Raw genomic sequence first — 20,560 nt, forward strand, 5'->3', positions numbered from 1 at the left:
ACAGATATATCCTCTTTGTCAACCTTTCCTAGCTCATTCTCTATATGTGACAAAACCATTTCAAAACACCCTCTTCTTCTCTCTCAACCACACTCTTTTTTATACCACACATCTCTCTTACCCTTTCATTACTTACTCGGTCAAACCACCTCACACCACATGTCCTCAAACATCTCATTTCCAACACATCCACCCTCCTCCGCACAACTCTAGCTATAGCCCATGCCTCGCAACCATATAACATTGTCGGAACCACTATTCCTTCAAACACATCCATATATATATATATATATATATATATATATATATATATATATATATGTATATATATATATATATATATATATATATATATATATATATTTTTTTTTTTTTTTTTTTGCTTTGTCGCTGTCTCCCGCGTTTGCGAGGTAGCGCAAGGAAACAGACGAAAGAAATGGCCCAACCCACCCCCATACACATGTATATACATACGTCCACACACGCAAATATACATACCTACACAGCTTTCCATGGTTTACCCCAGACGCTTCACATGCCCTGATTCAATCCACTGACAGCACATCAACCCCGGTATACCACATCGCTCCAATTCACTCTGTTCCTTGCCCTCCTTTCACCCTCCTGCATGTTCAGGCCCCGATCACACAAAATCTTTTTCACTCCATCTTTCCACCTCCAATTTGGTCTCCCTCTTCTCCTCGTTCCCTCCACCTCCAACACATATATCCTCTTGGTCAATCTTTCCTCACTCATTCTCTCCATGTGCCCAAACCATTTCAAAACACCCTCTTCTGCTCTCTCAACCACGCTCTTTTTATTTCCACACATCTCTCTTACCCTTACGTTACTTACTCGATCAAACCACCTCACACCACACATTGTCCTCAAACATCTCATTTCCAGCACATCCAACCTCCTGCACACAACTCTATCCATAGTCCACGCCTCGCAACCATACAACATTGTTGGAACCACTATTCCTTCAAACATACCCATTTTTGCTTTCCGAGATAATGTTCTCGACTTCCACACATTCTTCAAGGCTCCCAGAATTTTCGCCCCCTCCCCCATCCTATGATCCACTTCCGCTTCCATGGTTCCATCCGCTGCCAGATCCACTCCCAGATATCTAAAACACTTCACTTCCTCCAGTTTTTCTCCATTCAAACTCACCTCCCAATTGACTTGACCCTCAACCCTACTGTACCTAATAACCTTGCTCTTATTCACATTTACTCTTAACTTTCTTCTTCCACACACTTTTCCAAACTCAGTCACCAGCTTCTGCAGTTTCTCACATGAATCAGCCACCAGCGCTGTATCATCAGCGAACAACAACTGACTCACTTCCCAAGCTCTCTCATCCCCAACAGACTTCATACTTGCCCCTCTTTCCAAAACTCTTTCATTCACCTCCCTAACAGCCCCATCCATAAACAAATTAAACAACCATGGAGACATCACACACCCCTGCCGCAAACCTACATTCACTGAGAACCAATCACTTTCCTCTCTTCCTACACGTACACATGCCTTACATCCTCGATAAAAACTTTTCACTGCTTCTAACAACTTGCCTCCCACACCATATATTCTTAATACCTTCCACAGAGCATCTCTATCAACTCTATCATATGCCTTCTCCAGATCCATAAATGCTACATACAAATCCATTTGCTTTTCTAAGTATTTCTCACATACATTCTTCAAAGCAAAGCGTGTGTGGACGTATGTATATACATGTATATGGGGGTGGGTTGGGCCATTTTTTTCGTCTGTTTCCTTTACCTCGCAAACGCGGGAGACAGCGGCAAAAGAAAAAAAAAATATATATATATATATATATATATATATAAATATATATATATATATATATATATATATTATCTTTATTATTATACTTTGTCGCTGTCTCCCGCGTTTGCGAGGTAGCGCAAGGAAAGAGACGAAAGAAATGGCCCAACCCCCCCCCATACACATGTATATACATACGTCCACACACGCAAATATACATACCTACACAGCTTTCCATGGTTTACCCCAGACGCTTCACATGCCCTGCTTCAATCCACTGACAGCACGTCAACCCCGGTAAACCACATCGCTCCAATTCACTCTATTCCTTGCCCTCCTTTCACCCTCCTGCATGTTCAGGCCCCGATCACACAAAATCTTTTTCACTCCATCTTTCCACCTCCAATTTGGTCTCCCTCTTCTCCTTGTTCCCTCCACCTCCGACACATATATCCTCTTGGTCAATCTTTCCTCACTCATCCTCTCCATGTGCCCAAACCACTTCAAAACACCCTCTTCTGCTCTCTCAACCACGCTCTTTTTATTTCCACACATCTCTCTTACCCTTACGTTACTCACTCGATCAAACCACCTCACACCACACATTGTCCTCAAACATCTCATTTCCAGCACATCCATCCTCCTGCGCACAACTCTATCCATAGCCCACGCCTTGCAACCATACAACATTGTTGGATCCACTATTCCTTCAAACATACCCATTTTTGCTTTCCGAGATAATGTTCTCGACTTCCACACATTCTTCAAGGCCCCCAGGATTTTCGCCCCCTCCCCCACCCTATGATCCACTTCCACTTCCATGGTTCCATCCGCTGCCAGATCCACTCCCAGATATCTAAAACACTTCACTTCCTCCAGTTTTTCTCCATTCAAACTCACCTCCCAATTGACTTGACCCTCAACCCTACTGTACCTAATAACCTTGCTCTTATTCACATTTACTCTTAACTTTCTTCTTCCACACACTTTTCCAAACTCAGTCACCAGCTTCTGCAGTTTCTCACATGAATCAGCCACCAGCGCTGTATCATCAGCGAACAACAACTGACTCACTTCCCAAGCTCTCTCATCCCCAACAGACTTCATACTTGCCCCTCTTTCCAAAACTCTTGCATTTACCTCCCTAACAACCCCATCCATAAACAAATTAAACAACCATGGAGACATCACACACCCCTGCCGCAAACCTACATTCACTGAGAACCAATCACTTTCCTCTCTTCCTACACGTACACATGCCTTACATCCTCAATAAAAACTTTTCACTGCTTCTAACAACTTGCCTCCCACACCATATATTCTTAATACCTTCCACAGAGCATCTCTATCAACTCTATCATATGCCTTCTCCAGATCCATAAATGCTACATACAAATCCATTTGCTTTTCTAAGTATTTCTCACATACATTCTTCAAAGCAAACACCTGATCCACACATCCTCTACCACTTCTGAAACCACACTGCTCTTCCCCAATCTGATGCTCTGTACATGCCTTCACCCTCTCAATCAATACCCTCCCATATACATATATATATATATATATATATATATATATATATATTTTTCTTTTTTTTTTTGCCGGTTTGTTGAATGTGTTTGATGATAGAGTGGCAGATATAGGGTGTTTTGGTCGAGGTGGTGTGCAAAGTGCGAGGGTTAGGGAAAATGAGTTGGTAAACAGAGAAGAGGTAGCAAAAGCTTTGCAGAAGATGAAAGCCGGCAAGGCAGCAGGTTTGGATGGTATTGCAGTGGAATTTATTAAAAAAGGGGGTGACTGTATTGTTGACTGGTTGGTAAGGTTATTTAATGTATGTATGACTCATGGTGAGGTGCCTGAGGATTGGCGGAATGCGTGCATAGTGCCATTGTACAAAGGCAAAGGGGATAAGAGTGAGTGCTCAAATTACAGAGGTATAAGTTTGTTGAGTATTCCTGGCAAATTATATGGAAGGGTATTGATTGAGAGGGTGAAGGCATGTACAGAGCATCAGATTGGGGAAGAGCAGTGTGGTTTCAGAAGTGGTAGAGGATGTGTGGATCAGGTGTTTGCTTTGAAGAATGTATGTGAGAAATACTTAGAAAAGCAAATGGATTTGTATGTAGCATTTATGGATCTGGAGAAGGCATATGATAGAGCTGATAGAGATGCTCTGTGGAAGGTATTAAGAATATATGGTGTGGGAGGCAAGTTGTTAGAAGCAGTAAAAAGTTTTTATCGAGGATGTAAGGCATGTGTACGTGTAGGAAGAGAGGAAAGTGATTGGTTCTCAGTGAATGTAGGTTTGCATCAGGGGTGTGTGATGTCTCCATGGTTGTTTAATTTGTTTATGGATGGGGTTGTTAGGGAGATGAATGCAAGAGTTTTGGAAAGAGGGGCAAGTATGAAGTCTGTTGGGGATGAGAGAGCTTGGGAAGTGAGTCAGTTGTTGTTCGCTGATGATACAGCGCTGGTGGCTGATTCATGTGAGAAACTGCAGAAGCTGGTGACTGAGTTTGGTAAAGTGTGTGAAAGAAGAAAGTTAAGAGTAAATGTGAATAAGAGCAAGGTTATTAGGTACAGTAGGGTTGAGGGTCAATTCAATTGGGAGGTGAGTTTCAATGAAGAAAAACTGGAGGAAGTGAAGTGTTTTAGATATCTGGGAGTGGATCTGGCAGCGGATGGAACCATGGAAGCAGAAGTGGATCATAGGGTGGGGGAGGGGGCGAAAATTCTGGGAGCCTTGAAGAATGTGTGGAAGTCGAGAACATTATCTCGGAAAGCAAAAATGGGTATGTTTGAAGGAATAGTGGTTCCAACAATGTTGTATGGGTGCGAGGCGTGGACTATGGATAGAGTTGTGCGCAGGAGGATGGATGTGCTGGAAATGAGATGTTTAAAGACAATGTGTGGTGTGAGGTGGTTTGATCGAGTAAGTAACGTAAGGGTAAGAGAGATGTGTGGAAATAAAAAGAGCGTGGTTGAGAGAGCAGAAGAGGGTGTTTTGAAATGGTTTGGTCACATGGAGAGAATGAGTGAGGAAAGATTGACCAAGAGGATATATGTGTCGGAGGTGGAGGGAACGAGGAGAAGAGGGAGACCAAATTGGAGGTGGAAAGATGGAGTGAAAAAGATTTTGTGTGATCGGGGCCTGAACATGCAGGAGGGTGAAAGGAAGGCAAAGAATAGAGTGAATTGGAGCGATGTGGTATACCGGGGTTGACGTGCTGTCAGTGGATTGAATCAAGGCATGTGTATGGGGGTGGGTTGGGCCATTTCTTTCGTCTGTTTCCTTGTGCTACCTCGCAAACGCGGGAGACAGCGACAAAGCAAAAAAAAAAAAATATATATATATATATATACAAATCTTCACCTTAGCTTCCACAAGATAATGATCAGACATCCCTCCAGTTGCACCTCTCAGCACATTAACATCCAAAAGTCTCTCTTTCGCGCGCCTGTCAATTAACACGTAATCCAATAACGCTCTCTGGCCATCTCTCCTACTTACATACGTATACTTATGTATATCTCACTTTTTAAACCAGGTATTCCCAATCACCAGTCCTTTTTCAGCACATAAATCTACAAGCTCTTAACCATTTCCATTTACAACACTGAACACCCCATGTATACCAATTATTCCCTCAACTGCCACATTACTCACCTTTGCATTCAAATCACCCATCACTATAACCCGGTCTCGTGCATCAAAACCACTAACACACTCATTCAGCTGCTCCCAAAACACTTGCCTCTCATGATCTTTCTTCTCATGCCTAGGTGCATATGCACCAATAATCACCCATCTCTCTCCATCAACTTTCAGTTTTACCCATATTAATCGAGAATTTACTTTCTTACATTCTATCACATACTCCCACAACTCCTGTTTCAGGAGTACAGCTACTCCTTCCCTTGCTCTTGTCCTCTCACTAACCCCTGACTTTACTCCCAAGACATTCCCAAACCACTCTTCCCCTTTACCCTTGAGCTTCGTTTCACTCAGAGCCAAAACATCCAGGTTCCTTTCCTCAAACATACTACCTATCTCTCCTTTTTTCACATCTTGGTTACATCCACACACATTTAGACACCCTAGTCTGAGCCTTCGAGGAGGATGTTGGGGTGAAAAGGGTGGTGAGAGTAAGTGAGCTTGGGAAGGAGACTTGTGTGGGGAAGTACTAGGAGAGACTGAGTACAGAATGGAAAAAGGTGAGAACAATGGAAGGGGAGTGGGGGAGGAATGGGATGTATTTAGGGAATCAGTGATGAATTGCGCAAAAGATGCTAGTGGCATGAGAAGAGTGGGAGGTGGGTTGATTAGAAAGGGTAGTGAGTGGTGGGATGAAGAAGTAAGATTATTAGTGAAAGAGAAGAGAGAGGCATTTGGACGATTTTTGCAGGGAAAAAATGCAATTGAGTGGGAGATGTATAAAAGAAAGAGACAGGAGGTCAAGAGAAAGGTGCAAGAGGTGAAAAAGAGGGCAAATGAGAGTTGGGGTGAGAGAGTATCATTAAATTTTAGGGAGAATAAAAAGATGTTCTGGAAGGAGGTAAATAAAGTGCGTAAGACAAGGGAGCAAATGGGAACTTCAGTGAAGGGCGCAAATGGGGAGATGATAACAAGTAGTGGTGATGTGAGAAGGAGATGGAGTGAGTATTTTGAAGGTTTGTTGAATGTGTTTGATGATAGAGTGGCAGATATAGGGTGTTTTGGTCGAGGTGGTGTGCAAAGTGAGAGGGTTAGGGAAAATGATTTGGTAAACAGAGAAGAGGTAGTAAAAGCTTTGCGGAAGATGAAAGCCGGCAAGGCAGCAGGTTTGCATGGTATTGCAGTGGAATTTATTAAAAAAGGGGGTGACTGCATTATTGACTGGTTGGTAAGGTTATTTAATGTATGTATGACTCATGGTGAGGTGCCTGAAGATTGGCGAAATGCGTGCATAGTGCCTTTGTAAAAAGGCAAAGGGGATAAGAGTGAGTGCTCAAATTACAGAGGTATAAGTTTGTTGAGTATTCCTGGTAAATTATATGGGAGGGTATTGATTGAGAGGGTGAAGGCATGTACAGAGCATCAGATTGGGGAAGAGCAGTGTGGTTTCAGAAGTGGTAGAGGATGTGTGGATCAGGTGTTTGCTTTGAAGAATGTATGTGAGAAATACTTAGAAAAGCAAATGGATTTGTATGTAGCATTTATGGATCTGGAGAAGGCATATGATAGAGCTGATAGAGATGCTCTGTGGAAGGTATTAAGAATATATGGTGTGGGAGGCAAGTTGTTAGAAGCAGTGAAAAGTTTTTATCGAGGATGTAAGGCATGTGTACGTGTAGGAAGAGAGGAGAGTGATTGGTTCTCAGTGAATGTAGGTTTGCGGCAGGGGTGTGTGATGTTGCCATGGTTGTTTAATTTGTATATGGATGGGGTTGTTAGGGAGGTGAATGAAAGAGTTTTGTTGGGGATGAGAGAGCTTGGGAAGTGAGTCAGTTGTTGTTCGCTGATGATACAGCGCTGGTGGCTGATTCATGTGGGAAACTGCAGAAGCTGGTGACTGAGTTTGGTAAAGTGTGTGAAAGAAGAAAGTTAAGAGTAAATGTGAATAAGAGCAAGGTAATTAGGTACAGTAGGGTTGAGGGTCAAGTCAATTGGGAGGTAAGTTTGAATGGAGAAAAACTGGAGGAAGTAAAGTGTTTTAGATATCTGGGAGTGGATCTGGCAGCGGATGGAACCATGGAAGCGGAAATGGATCATAAGGTGGGGGAGGGGGCGAAAATCCTGGGAGCCTTGAAGAATGTGTGGAAGTCGAGAACATTATCTCGGAAAGCAAAAATGGGTATGTTTGAAGGAATAGTGGTTCCAACAATGTTGTATGGTTGCGAGGCGTGGGCTATGGATAGAGTTGTGCGCAGGAGGGTGGATGTGCTGGAAATGAGATGTTTGAGGAAACACACGAAAGAAATGGCCCAACCCACCCACATACACATGTATATACATACACGTCCACACACGCAAATATACATACCTATACATCTCAATGTACACATATGTATACACACACAGACATATACATATATACACATGTACATAATTCATACTGTCTGCCTTTACTTATTCCCATCGCCACCTCACCACACATGGAATAACAACCCCCTCCCCCTTATGTGTGTGGGGTAGCGCTAGGAAAAGACAACAAAGGCCCCATTCGTTCACACTCAGTCTCTAGCTGTCATGTAATAATGCACCGAAACCACAGCTCCCTTTCCACATCCAGACCCCACAGAACTTTCCATGGTTTACCCCAGACGCTTCACATGCCCTGGTTCAATCCATTGACAGCACGTCGACCTCGATATACCACATCGTTCCAATTCACTCTATTCCTTGCACGCCTTTCACCCTCCTGCATGTTCAGGCCCCAATCACTCAAAATCTTTTTCACTCCATCTTTCCACCTCCAATTTGGTCTCCCACTTCTCCTCGTTCCCTCCACCCCTGACACATATATCCTCTTGGTCAATCTTTCCTCACTCATTCTCTCCATGTGACCAAACCATTTCAAAACACCCTCTTCTGCTCTCTCAACCATACTCTTTTTATTTCCACACATCTCTCTTACCCTTACATTACTTACTCGATCAAACCACCTCACACCACATATTGTCCTCAAACATCTCATTTCCAGCACATTCACCCTCCTGCGCACAACTCTATCCATAGCCCATGCCTCGCAACCATACAACATTGCTGGAACCACGATTTCAGAAAAGATAGATTGGATCTGAAACAATATGAAATCTTGTCCAAGGGCAATGGTAATGAGATGCAGATCAAGCAAGAGAGGGTGGAACAGGTTTCAAAGAAGTGGAAGAATATAGTGAATGCATTTGTTCTGTTAAAGGAATCTTCAGATAAAAATGATGAAGATCATAAGAGCAAGGACAGAACCCTGAAGGTATTTTTTCTTATTGAGTACATCAAAATCTAAGTAGAGGACCTCAGATTTAGGTAGAGGATGTTGCAGCTTTGTAGAAGAAAACCTTTAAAAGTCAAAGAACATTATAAAGTTTGTAGAGTTAGGAGAGCAAAAGGTAACACAAATGAAAACAGTGGTAGTCTCTCTCTCTCCCCCTGTTAAAGACTCCACTCACAGACAAAAGTTCCTGTCAAGGCCAGGGCTAAATTTAAAGATAGTGGTTAATGAAGGGAAAAAGAAGAAACAAGGGAAAGTATTTATGAATTCTGAAATTGAAAAACCTGTCTTTCACTATGTGTTGGGAGGTATCTATTAAGCCAGATGATATTAAATTTCTACAAATTTCTTTATTAGCATCAAGTACTATAACCATCTGTGTTTCATACATTTATCCATACAGTAGCTTCTTAACATCATTAGGGACATTCCAAGAAGATTCTCCACTGGTATCCTCCTGCTCAGTGGTATCTCCATTTGGTCTTCTTAGAAAGGATTCATTTTCCTTTTCTTTAGAGTTACCATTCAGCAATGAATCAGCAGACACATTAGAATCAACCTCAGATATCCGATCCAGTGGCAAAGTAAAAGTGGAATTCACTTGATAAAATGCCTCTGAACCTGATCTTTCCTGGTGAAACTTATCATTACCTGATATCAATGTTCTTTGAGTTGCATTAAATGGCTTTCGTTCATTCTTGCTTTTTTCACATCTCTTAAAATGATAATCTTTTATCTGTGATGAGGTGGGAACTGACCTATGTGGCTCATTCTTTGAGTCTCTACAAAGAATTAAAGACTTATCTTTTCCTGAAGATCTTAGACACTTCACCAAACTATCCAACTTAACCTGAACACTACTATCACCTTCTGTGTTTATTTTCTCCATTACATAAGTTCCACTTCTGTCTGATGATACCTTACAACTATGAGGAGAAATGGTTGAAGAGCTTAAATCATCTGTTACAGATGTGGACTGCCCCTCCCTGCTCCTTACATATGCATTATCTGTAAAGCATGTTTTCCTTTCTGATAACTTACTTTTCTTTGTTTCAAGTTTATAAGGTTTCAATACAAATGTTTGTGGAAGTTTTCTATTACACTTTTGCTTAATGTGAGTTCTTTTTTGTATTTCAACTTTTGCTTTTGCACTTGGTAATCCCACTATACATTGGCTTTTATTTTTGATAGCAATTTCCCTTTCCTCTACTGACCTAGGAATACATGGAGATTCATAAGGTAGTCTTTTCACCATAAGATTACGGTGTGATGTTAATTCCTCCTCATGATCAGCAAGAAGCTTTAACATTTCTTCCTCTCGCTTACACTGATGATCTTTTCTGAGCTGAATTCGCGTCTCCTCTCTCTCCTGGCTACTTTCCCGCAACTGTTTCCCTTTAAGTCCCTTGTTTTCCACTTTAATGGAACTCAGGCTTACCAAGGCACTCTCTGCTGGCTTCTGACAAATAAATGGACATCATTAGAAGTCACGTTAAAAAACTTTAGGAGATTACATGATAATTTAGAAGTAAACCACACAAGTAAATCTAATATCTATAAACACTCAAATAGGTCGACTTCAAATGCTAGCTTTATTTCGTATGCAAGAGACACCGTAAAACATATACAAAGAAGACTAATTGCATATTTATCAATTGATATAGCTATTTTCTTCATTTTTTTATGAAGAGTGAGATTCATATCTAACAACAGTTGTATTGTCTTTGATTATGAAATTATGAAATAATCAAATCCTGCAAAACATACATACTAACAGAGGAATATATCATACAGCATTAAACTTCTGTTTATTAACCTTTGAATCAGCAAGGTTCCTATATGTGTTCAACTGTGTTTTGGTGATGGTGTTCTGTGGTAAAGCTTGAGCTTGTTCCATTTGCTTTTTCCTTCGTTTTTTCATCCATGTCTGAATTTCTGCTCTCCTCCTTTGTCTCTTTTCATCAGGGTCAAGAGAAGTAATATGCTGTCTCATCGAACCTTGGTGTGATGTAGAAGGAAAAGAGTTGCTTGACCCTGATCTGTAATGACAAGAGTTATCACTTACGTATTGCATAACATATTTTCAAATCATGATGTCTATCTACATTTTAATATCCATCTCCCCAGTAAATATCACTCAGGGTAAGATATGACAGTAGTACAAGTATTCCTGACTGATTCAGCATGTATTACTCTGCTGTAGGTGAAACTGTCACAAGTATATTCTATATACTTGTGACAGATGTTAAGAGAGAGAGAGAGAGAGAGAGAGAGAGAGCTGGGAGACAGCGACAAAGCAAAATAAATATATGAATATCTATATTCAGAGACAGACAGTCGTACAGCGGACACAAGACGTAGAAGAAGTATTAAGAAGAAGAGGAGCAAGGCAGTCGGACCATGATACATCGAGAAGCTTTTTGATGCTGCCACAGTCACCTGTTTGGTGTCCCTGGGGATATGGGAGAAAGAATATTTCCCACGTATTCCCTGCGTGTCATAGAAGGCTACTAAAAGGGGAGGGAGCGGGGGGCTGGAAATCCTCCCCTCTTGATTTTTTTTTTTTAATTTTCCAGAAGGAACAGAGAAGGGGGCCTGGTGAGGATATTCCCTCAGAGGCCCAGTCCTCTGTTCTTAACGCTACCTTGCTAATCCAGGAAATGGCGAATAGTTTGAAAGAAAAGAAAATATATATATATATCCCTGGGGATAGGGGAGAAAGAATACTTCCCACGTATTCCCTGCGTGTCGTAGAAGGCGACTAAAAGGGGAGGGAGCGGGTGGCTGGAAATCCTCCCCTTTCTTGTTTTTTTTTAATTTTCCAAAAGAAGCAACAGAGAAGGGGGTCAGGTGAGGATATTCCCTCTAAGGCCCAGTTCTCTGTTCTTAACGCTACCTCGCTAACGCGGGAAATGGCAAATAGTATGAAAAAAAAAAAAAAAAAAAATATATATATATATATATATATATATATATATATATATATATATATATATATATGGAAGCGGAAGTGGATCATAGGGTGGGGGAGGGGGCGAAAATTTTGGGAGCCTTGAAAAATGTGTGGAAGTCGAGAACATTATCCCGGAAAGCAAAAATGGGTATGTTTGAAGGAATAGTAGTTCCAACAATGTTGTATGGTTGCGAGGCGTGGGCTATGGATAGAGTTGTGCGTAGGAGGATGGATGTGCTGGAAATGAGATGTTTGAGGACAATGTGTGGTGTGAGGTGGTTTGATCGAGTAAGTAACGTAAGGGTAAGAGAGATGTGTGGAAATAAAAAGAGCGTGGTTGAGAGAGCAGAAGAGGGTGTTTTGAAATGGTTTGGGCACATGGAGAGAATGAGTGAGGAAAGATTGACCAAGAGGATATATGTGTCGGAGGTGGAGGGAACGAGGAGAAGAGGGAGACCAAATTGGAGGTGGAAAGATGGAGTGAAAAGGATTTTGTGTGATCGGGGCCTGAACATGCAGGAGGGTGAAAGGAGGGCAAGGAATAGAGTGAATTGGAGCGATGTGGTATACAGGGGTTGACGTGCTGTCAGTGGATTGAATCAGGGCATGTGAAGCGTCTGGGGTAAACCATGGAAAGCTGTGTAGGTATGTATATCTGCGTGTGTGGACGTGTGTATGTACATGTGTATGGGGGGGGGTTGGGCCATTTCTTTCGTCTGTTTCCTTGCGCTACCTCGCAAACGCGGGAGACAGCGACAAAGTATAAAAAAAAAAAAAAAAAAATATATATATATATATATATATATATATATATATATATATATATATATATATATATTCCACTCTTCTACTTCTACCTGCTACTCCCAGTTACTGTTCCTACAGGCTACTTCTACCTAATACTCATGTCTAATGTTCCTACCTAATACTTCTATCTATTTCACCTACTATTTTGCTAAAAGGCAGGACTAGCACATAATGCACTACAAAAATCATCTAGTTATAAAGTGTGAGTTAAGTGCTGTCAAGTGTCATGTGTGACAAGTAGAGATTGCAGTTTGTGGACAGAAAGCCAGCAGTCTTTGTGTGAGTTGGGCAGAAAGAAAAGACAGCTACCTGGGTCAAAGGAGTGCAACTTGACAACCATTGAAGTGTTGGCTCACCATGCAGCCATCACGGACCCTCCTGATACCCAGGTGGGTAGTCCTGGTAATATACCTCCCTGGTCAGTGGCTCCTAACCATCAACTACCTGCCAATCTATCAATATAAAAATCTAACCCTCTTGATACCCAGGTGGGTAGTACTGGTAATATACCTTCCTGGTCAGTGGCTGCCAACCAACAACTACCTGTCAATCTACCAAACTAAAAATCTATTCCTTATCAATATCCTCTTTGATGTTTTATTAATCAACTAATCCTCTCCATATACTTTGGATTAATATACATGCCTTCACCCTCTCAATCAATAACTTTCCATATTATTTCCCTGGAATACTCAACAAACTTATACCTCTGTAATTTGAATACTTACCTTTATCCCCTTTGCCTTTGTACAATGGCACTATGCATGCATTTCGCCTATCCTCAGGCACTTCACCATGAGCCATACATACATCAAATATCCTTACCAACCAGTCAACAACACAGTCACCCCCTTTTTTAAATAAATTCCACTGCAATACCATCCAAACCTGCTACCTTGCCGGCTTTCATCTTCCGCAAAGCTTTCACTACCTCTTCTTTGTTTACCAAATCACTCTCCCTAACCCTCTCACTTCACACACCACCTTGACCAGAACACCCTATACCTGCCACTCTATCATCTAACACATTCAACAAACCTTCAAAGTACTCACTCCATCTCCTTCTCACATCACCACTACTTGTTATTACCTCCCCATTAGCCCCCTTCACCGATGTTCCCATTTGTTCTCTTGTCTTACACACTATATTTACCTCCTTCCAAAATATCTTTTCATTCTCCCTAAAATTTAATGATACTCTCTCACCCCAACTCTCATTTGCCCTCTTTCTCACCTCTTGCACCTTTCTCTTGACCTCCTGCCTCTTTCTTTTATACATCTCCCAATCATTTGCACTATTTCTCTGCAAAAATCATTCAAATGCCTCTCTCTTCTCTTTCGCTAATAATCTTACTTCTTCATCCCACCACTCACTACCCTTTCTAATCTGCCCACCTCCCACACTTCTCATGCCACAAGCATCTTTCTGCAAGCCATCATTGCTTCCCTAAATACAAAGAAGTAGTAGATAAAAACATAAGACAGAAGAAGTATTAGGTAGTAGTAGTAGTAGGAAGGAACATTAAGCAGACACATTAAGGTAGGAGTAATTGGTAGGAACAATAGGAAGAAGCTTCTGAAAACACTGCACTAGCGTTGCCCTACACTAGTGACCTGTTAAAAGTGAGGCACTAAAGGCTAAAAAGCAGGACAGGAGATCGCCAGTTATGGAGATTCTTTTGACATGGCCACCCCCTTGAGGGAGTTCCTGGAGGGAACAAGTATCAGAAATAAAGATAGATAGACAGACAGATAGAAAGGAAAGGAGTAGATATACTAATGTGGCTAGGTCCACACAGAATCTATGGGAAGCAGCAACCAGGCACATGCCAAGGGTATAAGAAGATCCAAACAGACAGCTAATGAGGACAGTGGCTGATACAATACCAAAAGAACACTGAGAGGGCAGCAACACCAAAGCAATGGGTAAAGATGGTCAATGAGAAGTGACAAATGGACATTTAATAGGCATGTGACTTTTGATTCCACTCTGGTTATGGGAGAGGTAGTGGTAGACCAACCAGGATATGAATGCTACATAGTTCTGTTGGCCAAGGTCTCCACCTTTCTCAAATAAAACCTTTGGCTCCATAACAAATTGTGAAGGATGAAGGCCTCTGAAACCAAAAACAAAGGATGAAAATTCACTATGATGAACACTGAGCATTCTAAGTTTTCAAGGCACCAAGATTCCATACAGCTCATACCTCAAGGAAATCACACCCTCAATGGAGACTACAGTTCTCTTTGGGTCTTAACTGGCATCTCAAACTTATGAACCCTAATAGAAAAACAAGAATCTACAACAGAACTCCAAAGCATTTTGACCAAGGTTCCACTGCATCTTACACCACATGAAAGCTAATGATTTATTTCTGCCAAACTTACAATGTAAACATAAACTATTTTTGAGTTTATAAACCTTGCCTTACAAAAAACTGGCTCTGCTGAGATTAAGCAGTTAAACTTTACCAAAAGTCTTATCTGGGGTAGATTTTATTAATTCATTAACAATTACTCAAGCACCAACCTCTATGAAAATATCCTGGCATTTCCCATGACCTTTCTAATGGTTCCTACAGCCCTAGGCAAAAACTGTTGACTGACTCCCTTAGATAGAGAAGTTTTGTAATGAGACTGTTCTCTTAATGATAATGCCTTGGCAAAGGTGACTTTTCACACTTGCAGTGTAACTTTGAGCAGGTGCTCATGCACCAATCTCTATGAAAATATCCTAGCATTTTCCATGACCTTTCTAATGGTTCCTGCAGCACTTGGCAAAAACTGTTGACTGACTCCCTTGGATAGAGAAGTTTTTTCATGAGATTGTACTCCTAACGATACTGCCTTGCCAAAGGTGATTTTTCATTTGTAGTGTTACTTTGAGCAGGTGGAGTCCAGAAACATCTCTGAGGTAGCTAAACCAAGGATATGTTATACCAGGGCAACAAAGTGAAGTAAGCATCTGTACACAATAACATGAAAACTCCACCAGAAACCTATTAAGAAACAACTTATCCAACTATCTGTTGCACCAAGAAAATGACACTAAGGTTCCTGAGCTGCATATAACCAAAGCTCTGTTGAGGTTGCATTAGGATTATTTTCATCAAAACTGCATATATCCCCCATGCAATGACATCCTCTAACTTTGTTCCCTTAATGTTTCATCAGTACACAAGTAGAGGCACAGGAAACTTAGGCTTTGGGGTCTATCTTTACTTCTCTTACCCAATACACAGGATTAAGAGGTGATCTCAACTTCAGATTAAGGAGAGCACTGCAGCAGCAATAGTTAAGTTTCTATGTAACAGGTGCTAAGCCTCACTGAAGTTCCAAACAGCAACAATCCCCTGAAGGATTACAAAGACTCCTCCTAGGTAGGCACCTACTGACTCGAGTTTCTCTTGTGTACTTACTGTTGGTAAATTATTCATGGCATGAAAAGTTAAGCATCAGGGTCTCACTTTCCTCCTACCGATGACATGGGGTTATATGATGATCTCAACACCAAGGAATATCAAGATGAAACCCAGAATATGTATGGTAATGGAAACAGTAAAAATAGTAGACAAAGCCAAATTATGGACTATTCAGTAAGAAAACCAATTACTTAACAGTGATAAGCATTTCATTATCTTATAATACCATTTGATACCACATCATTCCAATTCACCCTATTCCTTGCATGCCTCTCATCCTTCTGCATGTTGAGGCCCTGATCATCCTAAATCTTTTTCACTCCATCCTTCCACCTCCAATTTGGTCTCCCGCTTCTCCTTGTTCCCTTCACTTCTGACATATCCTCTTTGTCAACCATTCTTCACTAATTCTCTCCATATGTCCAAACCATTTCAACACACCCTCTTCTGCTCTCTCAACCACACTCTTTTTATTTCCACACATCTCTCTTACTCTTTCTTTACTTACTTTATCAAACCAACTCACATCACATACTGTCCTCAAAGATTTCATTTCCAACACATCCATCCTCCTCCGCACTATCCTATCTATAGCCCATGCCTCGCAACCATATAATCTTGTTGGAAGTATGTACTATTCCTTCAGACAAGCCCATATTTGCTCTCTGAGATAACATTCTCTCTTTCCACACATTCTTCATCACTCCTAGAACCATTGCCTCCTCCCCCACCATATGACTCACTTCCAATTCCATGGTTCCATTTGCTGCCAAGTCCACTCCCAGATATTCAAAACACTTTACTTCCTCCAATTTTTCTCTATTCAAACTTACATCCCAACTAACTTGTCTCTCAACCCTAATGAACCTTATTAGCTTGTGTTTATTCACATTTACTCACAAATTTCTCATTTCAGACACACATCCAAACTCTGCAGTTTCTCACTTGAATCAGTCACCAGTGCTGTATCATCAGCAAACAACAACTGACTCACTTCCCAGGTTCTTTCATCCCCAACAGACTGCATACTCTCCCCTCTCTAAATCTCTTGCATTTACCTCCACAACCACCCCTCCATAACCACCCCTCCATAAACAAACCAAACAACCACAGTGACATCACATACCCTTGTCACAGACTGACCTCACTAGGAATCAATCACTCTCCTCTCTTCCTACATATGCATTACACCCTTGATAAAAACTTCTTGCTGCTTCTAGCAGCTTACCTCCCATACCATATATTTTTAAGACCTTCCATAAAGTATCTCTATCAACCCTATCATATGCCTTCTCTAGATCCATAAATGCCACATACAAATTCATCTATTTTTCATAAGTCTTTCTCACACACATTCTTCAAAGCAAAAACCTGATCCACACATTATCTGCCACTCATAAAATTTCAGTAATTTCCAAGAGAAAAACAAATACCAAACTTACAAAACAAAAACTCTAAACAAAAACTATTGGCTATGTTGAACAAACAAACAAAAATCAACAAAAAGGCATTGAGATGCCACAACAATATACTGTAAAAACCATTTATCTGTTTGCCTACAAATCCCAAAAGTAAACAAGACAAATACTCTATTATGCACAACTAACAAAAAATACAAAACTAGTTTTTATCCTACTAGCTGCAACTGACAGGTCAGTAAAAATCTAGGATGAGAAAGTGGAAGATGGTAATAACATCCCCTAACTATCACTTCACCACATATCATCCCATCAAAGACTTAAGTCTTTGGGTATGTATGGGCAAGCATCAGCCAACCTCACAGGTATTATGGTGGCTGGAAAAGGTTAACCCTCATGGACACCCTATTTTTGCTTTGGAGGTGAAGTGTTTTAATTCCTCACTACACCAGATGCTTACAGTTTTGTCCATAGGTGAGATTACAAGAAATAATGACATTCATAATACAATGAAAAATGTATGGCTTTGTCATTAGATGAAATACAAGTAATAATAACATTTATAATACAATGAAAAATGTAAGGCTCTGTCCTTAAATAAGATACAATTAATAATGACATTTATAATACATTGAAAAATGTTACAGACCACTAAGTGGAATTGAAGTACTAATGTTGATACAAAGCTGTGACTGAGATAAGGTTTTACCTGAGTCCTGACAGATCAAGATGTAATTCAGGCATTGCTTGTGGCTTGTTCAAGTAATTCTCAGTTCTATGAGCATTCACTTTTGAATTCATTTCAGCTTGTAGATAATTACTTGCAGGTAGATTGTTCATTCTATCACTAAATCCCTCATCAGTATGTCTTGAAAATTCCTCATACTCCAACCGTGAAAGACTAAAATAATCATTTGTTTTCAAATCTTCCAAACTTTCTTTTGAGATTTCTTCACAAACATAAGTTTTTGAAATAATGTTTGAAATATCATGAGAAGACAATGGGAGATGGTTTGAATGCTTTCTAAAGCTAGTTTCTTCAAATTTTATAATTTCATCAATCATTTCGTTTGTTATATCCTCAGGATTTATGTCTTCAATAAACCCCAAAAGTGTGTCTGGATTGCCACTTTCCTTGAATGTTGACAATGTTTCTTGCCATTCCAAAATCTGAGATGATTCTTTTCTCATTGCTGCTGAAGGATGTTGATTGCTTCCATCTAATGATGTGGATCTTTGTATATTTAGTCTCTCTGTCTCTAGCCTATCTGAGGTTTGGAGCAGATAACTCAACTTTGCCATTAGCTTACGTGTTTCATGAAGACTTTGAGCAGTTTCAACAGTTTGCTGCTCTAGCCCCTTAATACTGCCACCATTATCCATCTCTTCTAGACTCTGTTCTTCCTCAGGCCTCTGGGCTGTTGAACTCATTATACACAAATCTTCAAATGAAATTCTCCCATCAGAAAAAGCTTCAATGAGCTCATTCATCATTATTCTTTTACTTCCCACAGATACTCTTTCTGATACCAAGTCAGTAGCAGTAGCATGCAATCTATCTGCAGCTAATTCAGTTTCTTTTCGTTTATCTTTTGAGTCAGTTTGCTGTATATCCTTCTCAGTGTTTCCTTTTACCCCATATTGCTTTCTCAGTGATTCATTCTCCTTAAAGCAAATACCATGAGTGTATGTTTCTAAAGATGAATCATTAGTCTGCAGTCTGTTAATACAATCTATTCTTTTAAATTCAGTTTCATTTCTAATTTTTCCAAGAGTGTCTGTATGCCTCTGATTCTTCTCAGCTGCAGAGGAACTAGAGACCATTTCTTGTTTCACAGTCTCAAGATCTCTACTTTCATTAAGCTCATCCTGAATCACTTCAAGGTGCTGCTGGACAATCTCATGTGGAATGTTAACGTTGTCAACTTTATCCCTTGTCAAGTCTGCAGGAGGCAGTGTGCAACTGGGAGAAAAGTCTTCCTGAGGAGGTGTGTGGTGAGGAAAGGGAAGATTTTCTTGAGGGTGAGGGTAACCATCATGAGGGGACTGTGGATCGCAAAATGGGGTAATGTGAACAGTCACTGATGTATCCTTTGTATGTTTAACTGGTGTCTGCGTCTGAAAGAGAGAGAAATCATATATCATTTGTTTCCTAATAAGACAAAAGTTCATTATCATAATATAAGGGAGAAATTTTGGTTTAGAAATGGAAACCTGTTTTAAGAAACATGAAATTTTCCTTCTTGCAAGAAAAGATAAGATGCAAATCTCTCTAAAATTGGGACATCCCTGCCTTTGCTAGCCTACAGGCTTTGAGGTTAGGAAATCACCAAGAAACTACAACAATAATTCGCCAAAATGGTGCATGGATAGTGCATTTGATCAATAACACATAAGAGTAATGGAATCAATAGTAATAGGTAGAGAGATACTGACAGAGATAATAGAAATACATACATGTACATTCTAAACAATACTTTCCTTCTAAACTGACAAAGTACTATTCCATGACTGCTTTTGTTTAATGAATTTTAAAAGGCTTTACTCAAGGGCATGCCACCACTAAGACCAGGCCATGAATGAAAAAAGGGAAGAGACAAGACTGACAAAAAGGGAAAATAGTTCTTGGGTAAGGAGAAAACCTGCCTTTTTAATAAGGAAATCCACAAAGTAAACGATTCTAAAGCTCAGCAATGCAGGAACAGGAGCAGACATCATAATGACCACACACCAATAATGTAACACAATGGTGTGCTGTGGTTTAGCACCTGGCAGAAGTGTGAAAGCATCAAGTTCTTACGAGGAGAAGAATCTAAAGTAATAACTCCAAAGAAAAGAGAGGACAATTAGTAAGGAAATGTAGCTGAAGTTTTGGAGGTGATATTGAAGTGTGACAGTACAGCTCTACATGAGAATGAATCAGTCTTCTCTATAACTGATGCATCTCCTTAAAGAAGAAAGATCAACAGCAAGGCTTACATATGGATTCTGACACCACATTAATAGACTAATCAGCCTCTTTCCAATCAAAATGGATTTACAAAGGGAAGCATTCACCAGATATATTGCACCTAAGCATGTACAGGGCAAAGTACAAAAGAGTAAGAGGAAAGTAAAAGCAACATTTATGAATTTAGGAAAAACACACAAAGACAATAAGAATAGAATTTGGAAGTTCTAACTTGGTGGTGT

General features: G+C 40.4%; 1 protein-coding gene across 1 annotated transcript in view; it reads right to left on the reverse strand.

Moving 5' to 3' along the window:
• Nucleotides 1-9,098: 9,098 nt before the first annotated feature.
• The window catches only part of LOC139755123 (uncharacterized), a 161,108-nt gene continuing 149,646 nt past the window's right edge, over nt 9,099-20,560 (reverse strand). The window contains exons 21-23 of the mRNA XM_071673266.1: nt 18,078-19,486; nt 10,585-10,807; nt 9,099-10,227 (exon numbers count right to left, since the gene is read on the reverse strand). Coding sequence (XP_071529367.1) covers nt 9,160-10,227; nt 10,585-10,807; nt 18,078-19,486 — 2,700 coding nt within the window. The 3' untranslated portion in view covers nt 9,099-9,159. The remainder of the gene's footprint in view (nt 10,228-10,584; nt 10,808-18,077; nt 19,487-20,560) is intronic.

This window comes from Panulirus ornatus, chromosome 18 (genome assembly GCF_036320965.1).
Source record: "Panulirus ornatus isolate Po-2019 chromosome 18, ASM3632096v1, whole genome shotgun sequence".
In the NCBI taxonomy this organism is placed as follows: Eukaryota; Metazoa; Arthropoda; class Malacostraca; order Decapoda; family Palinuridae; genus Panulirus; species Panulirus ornatus.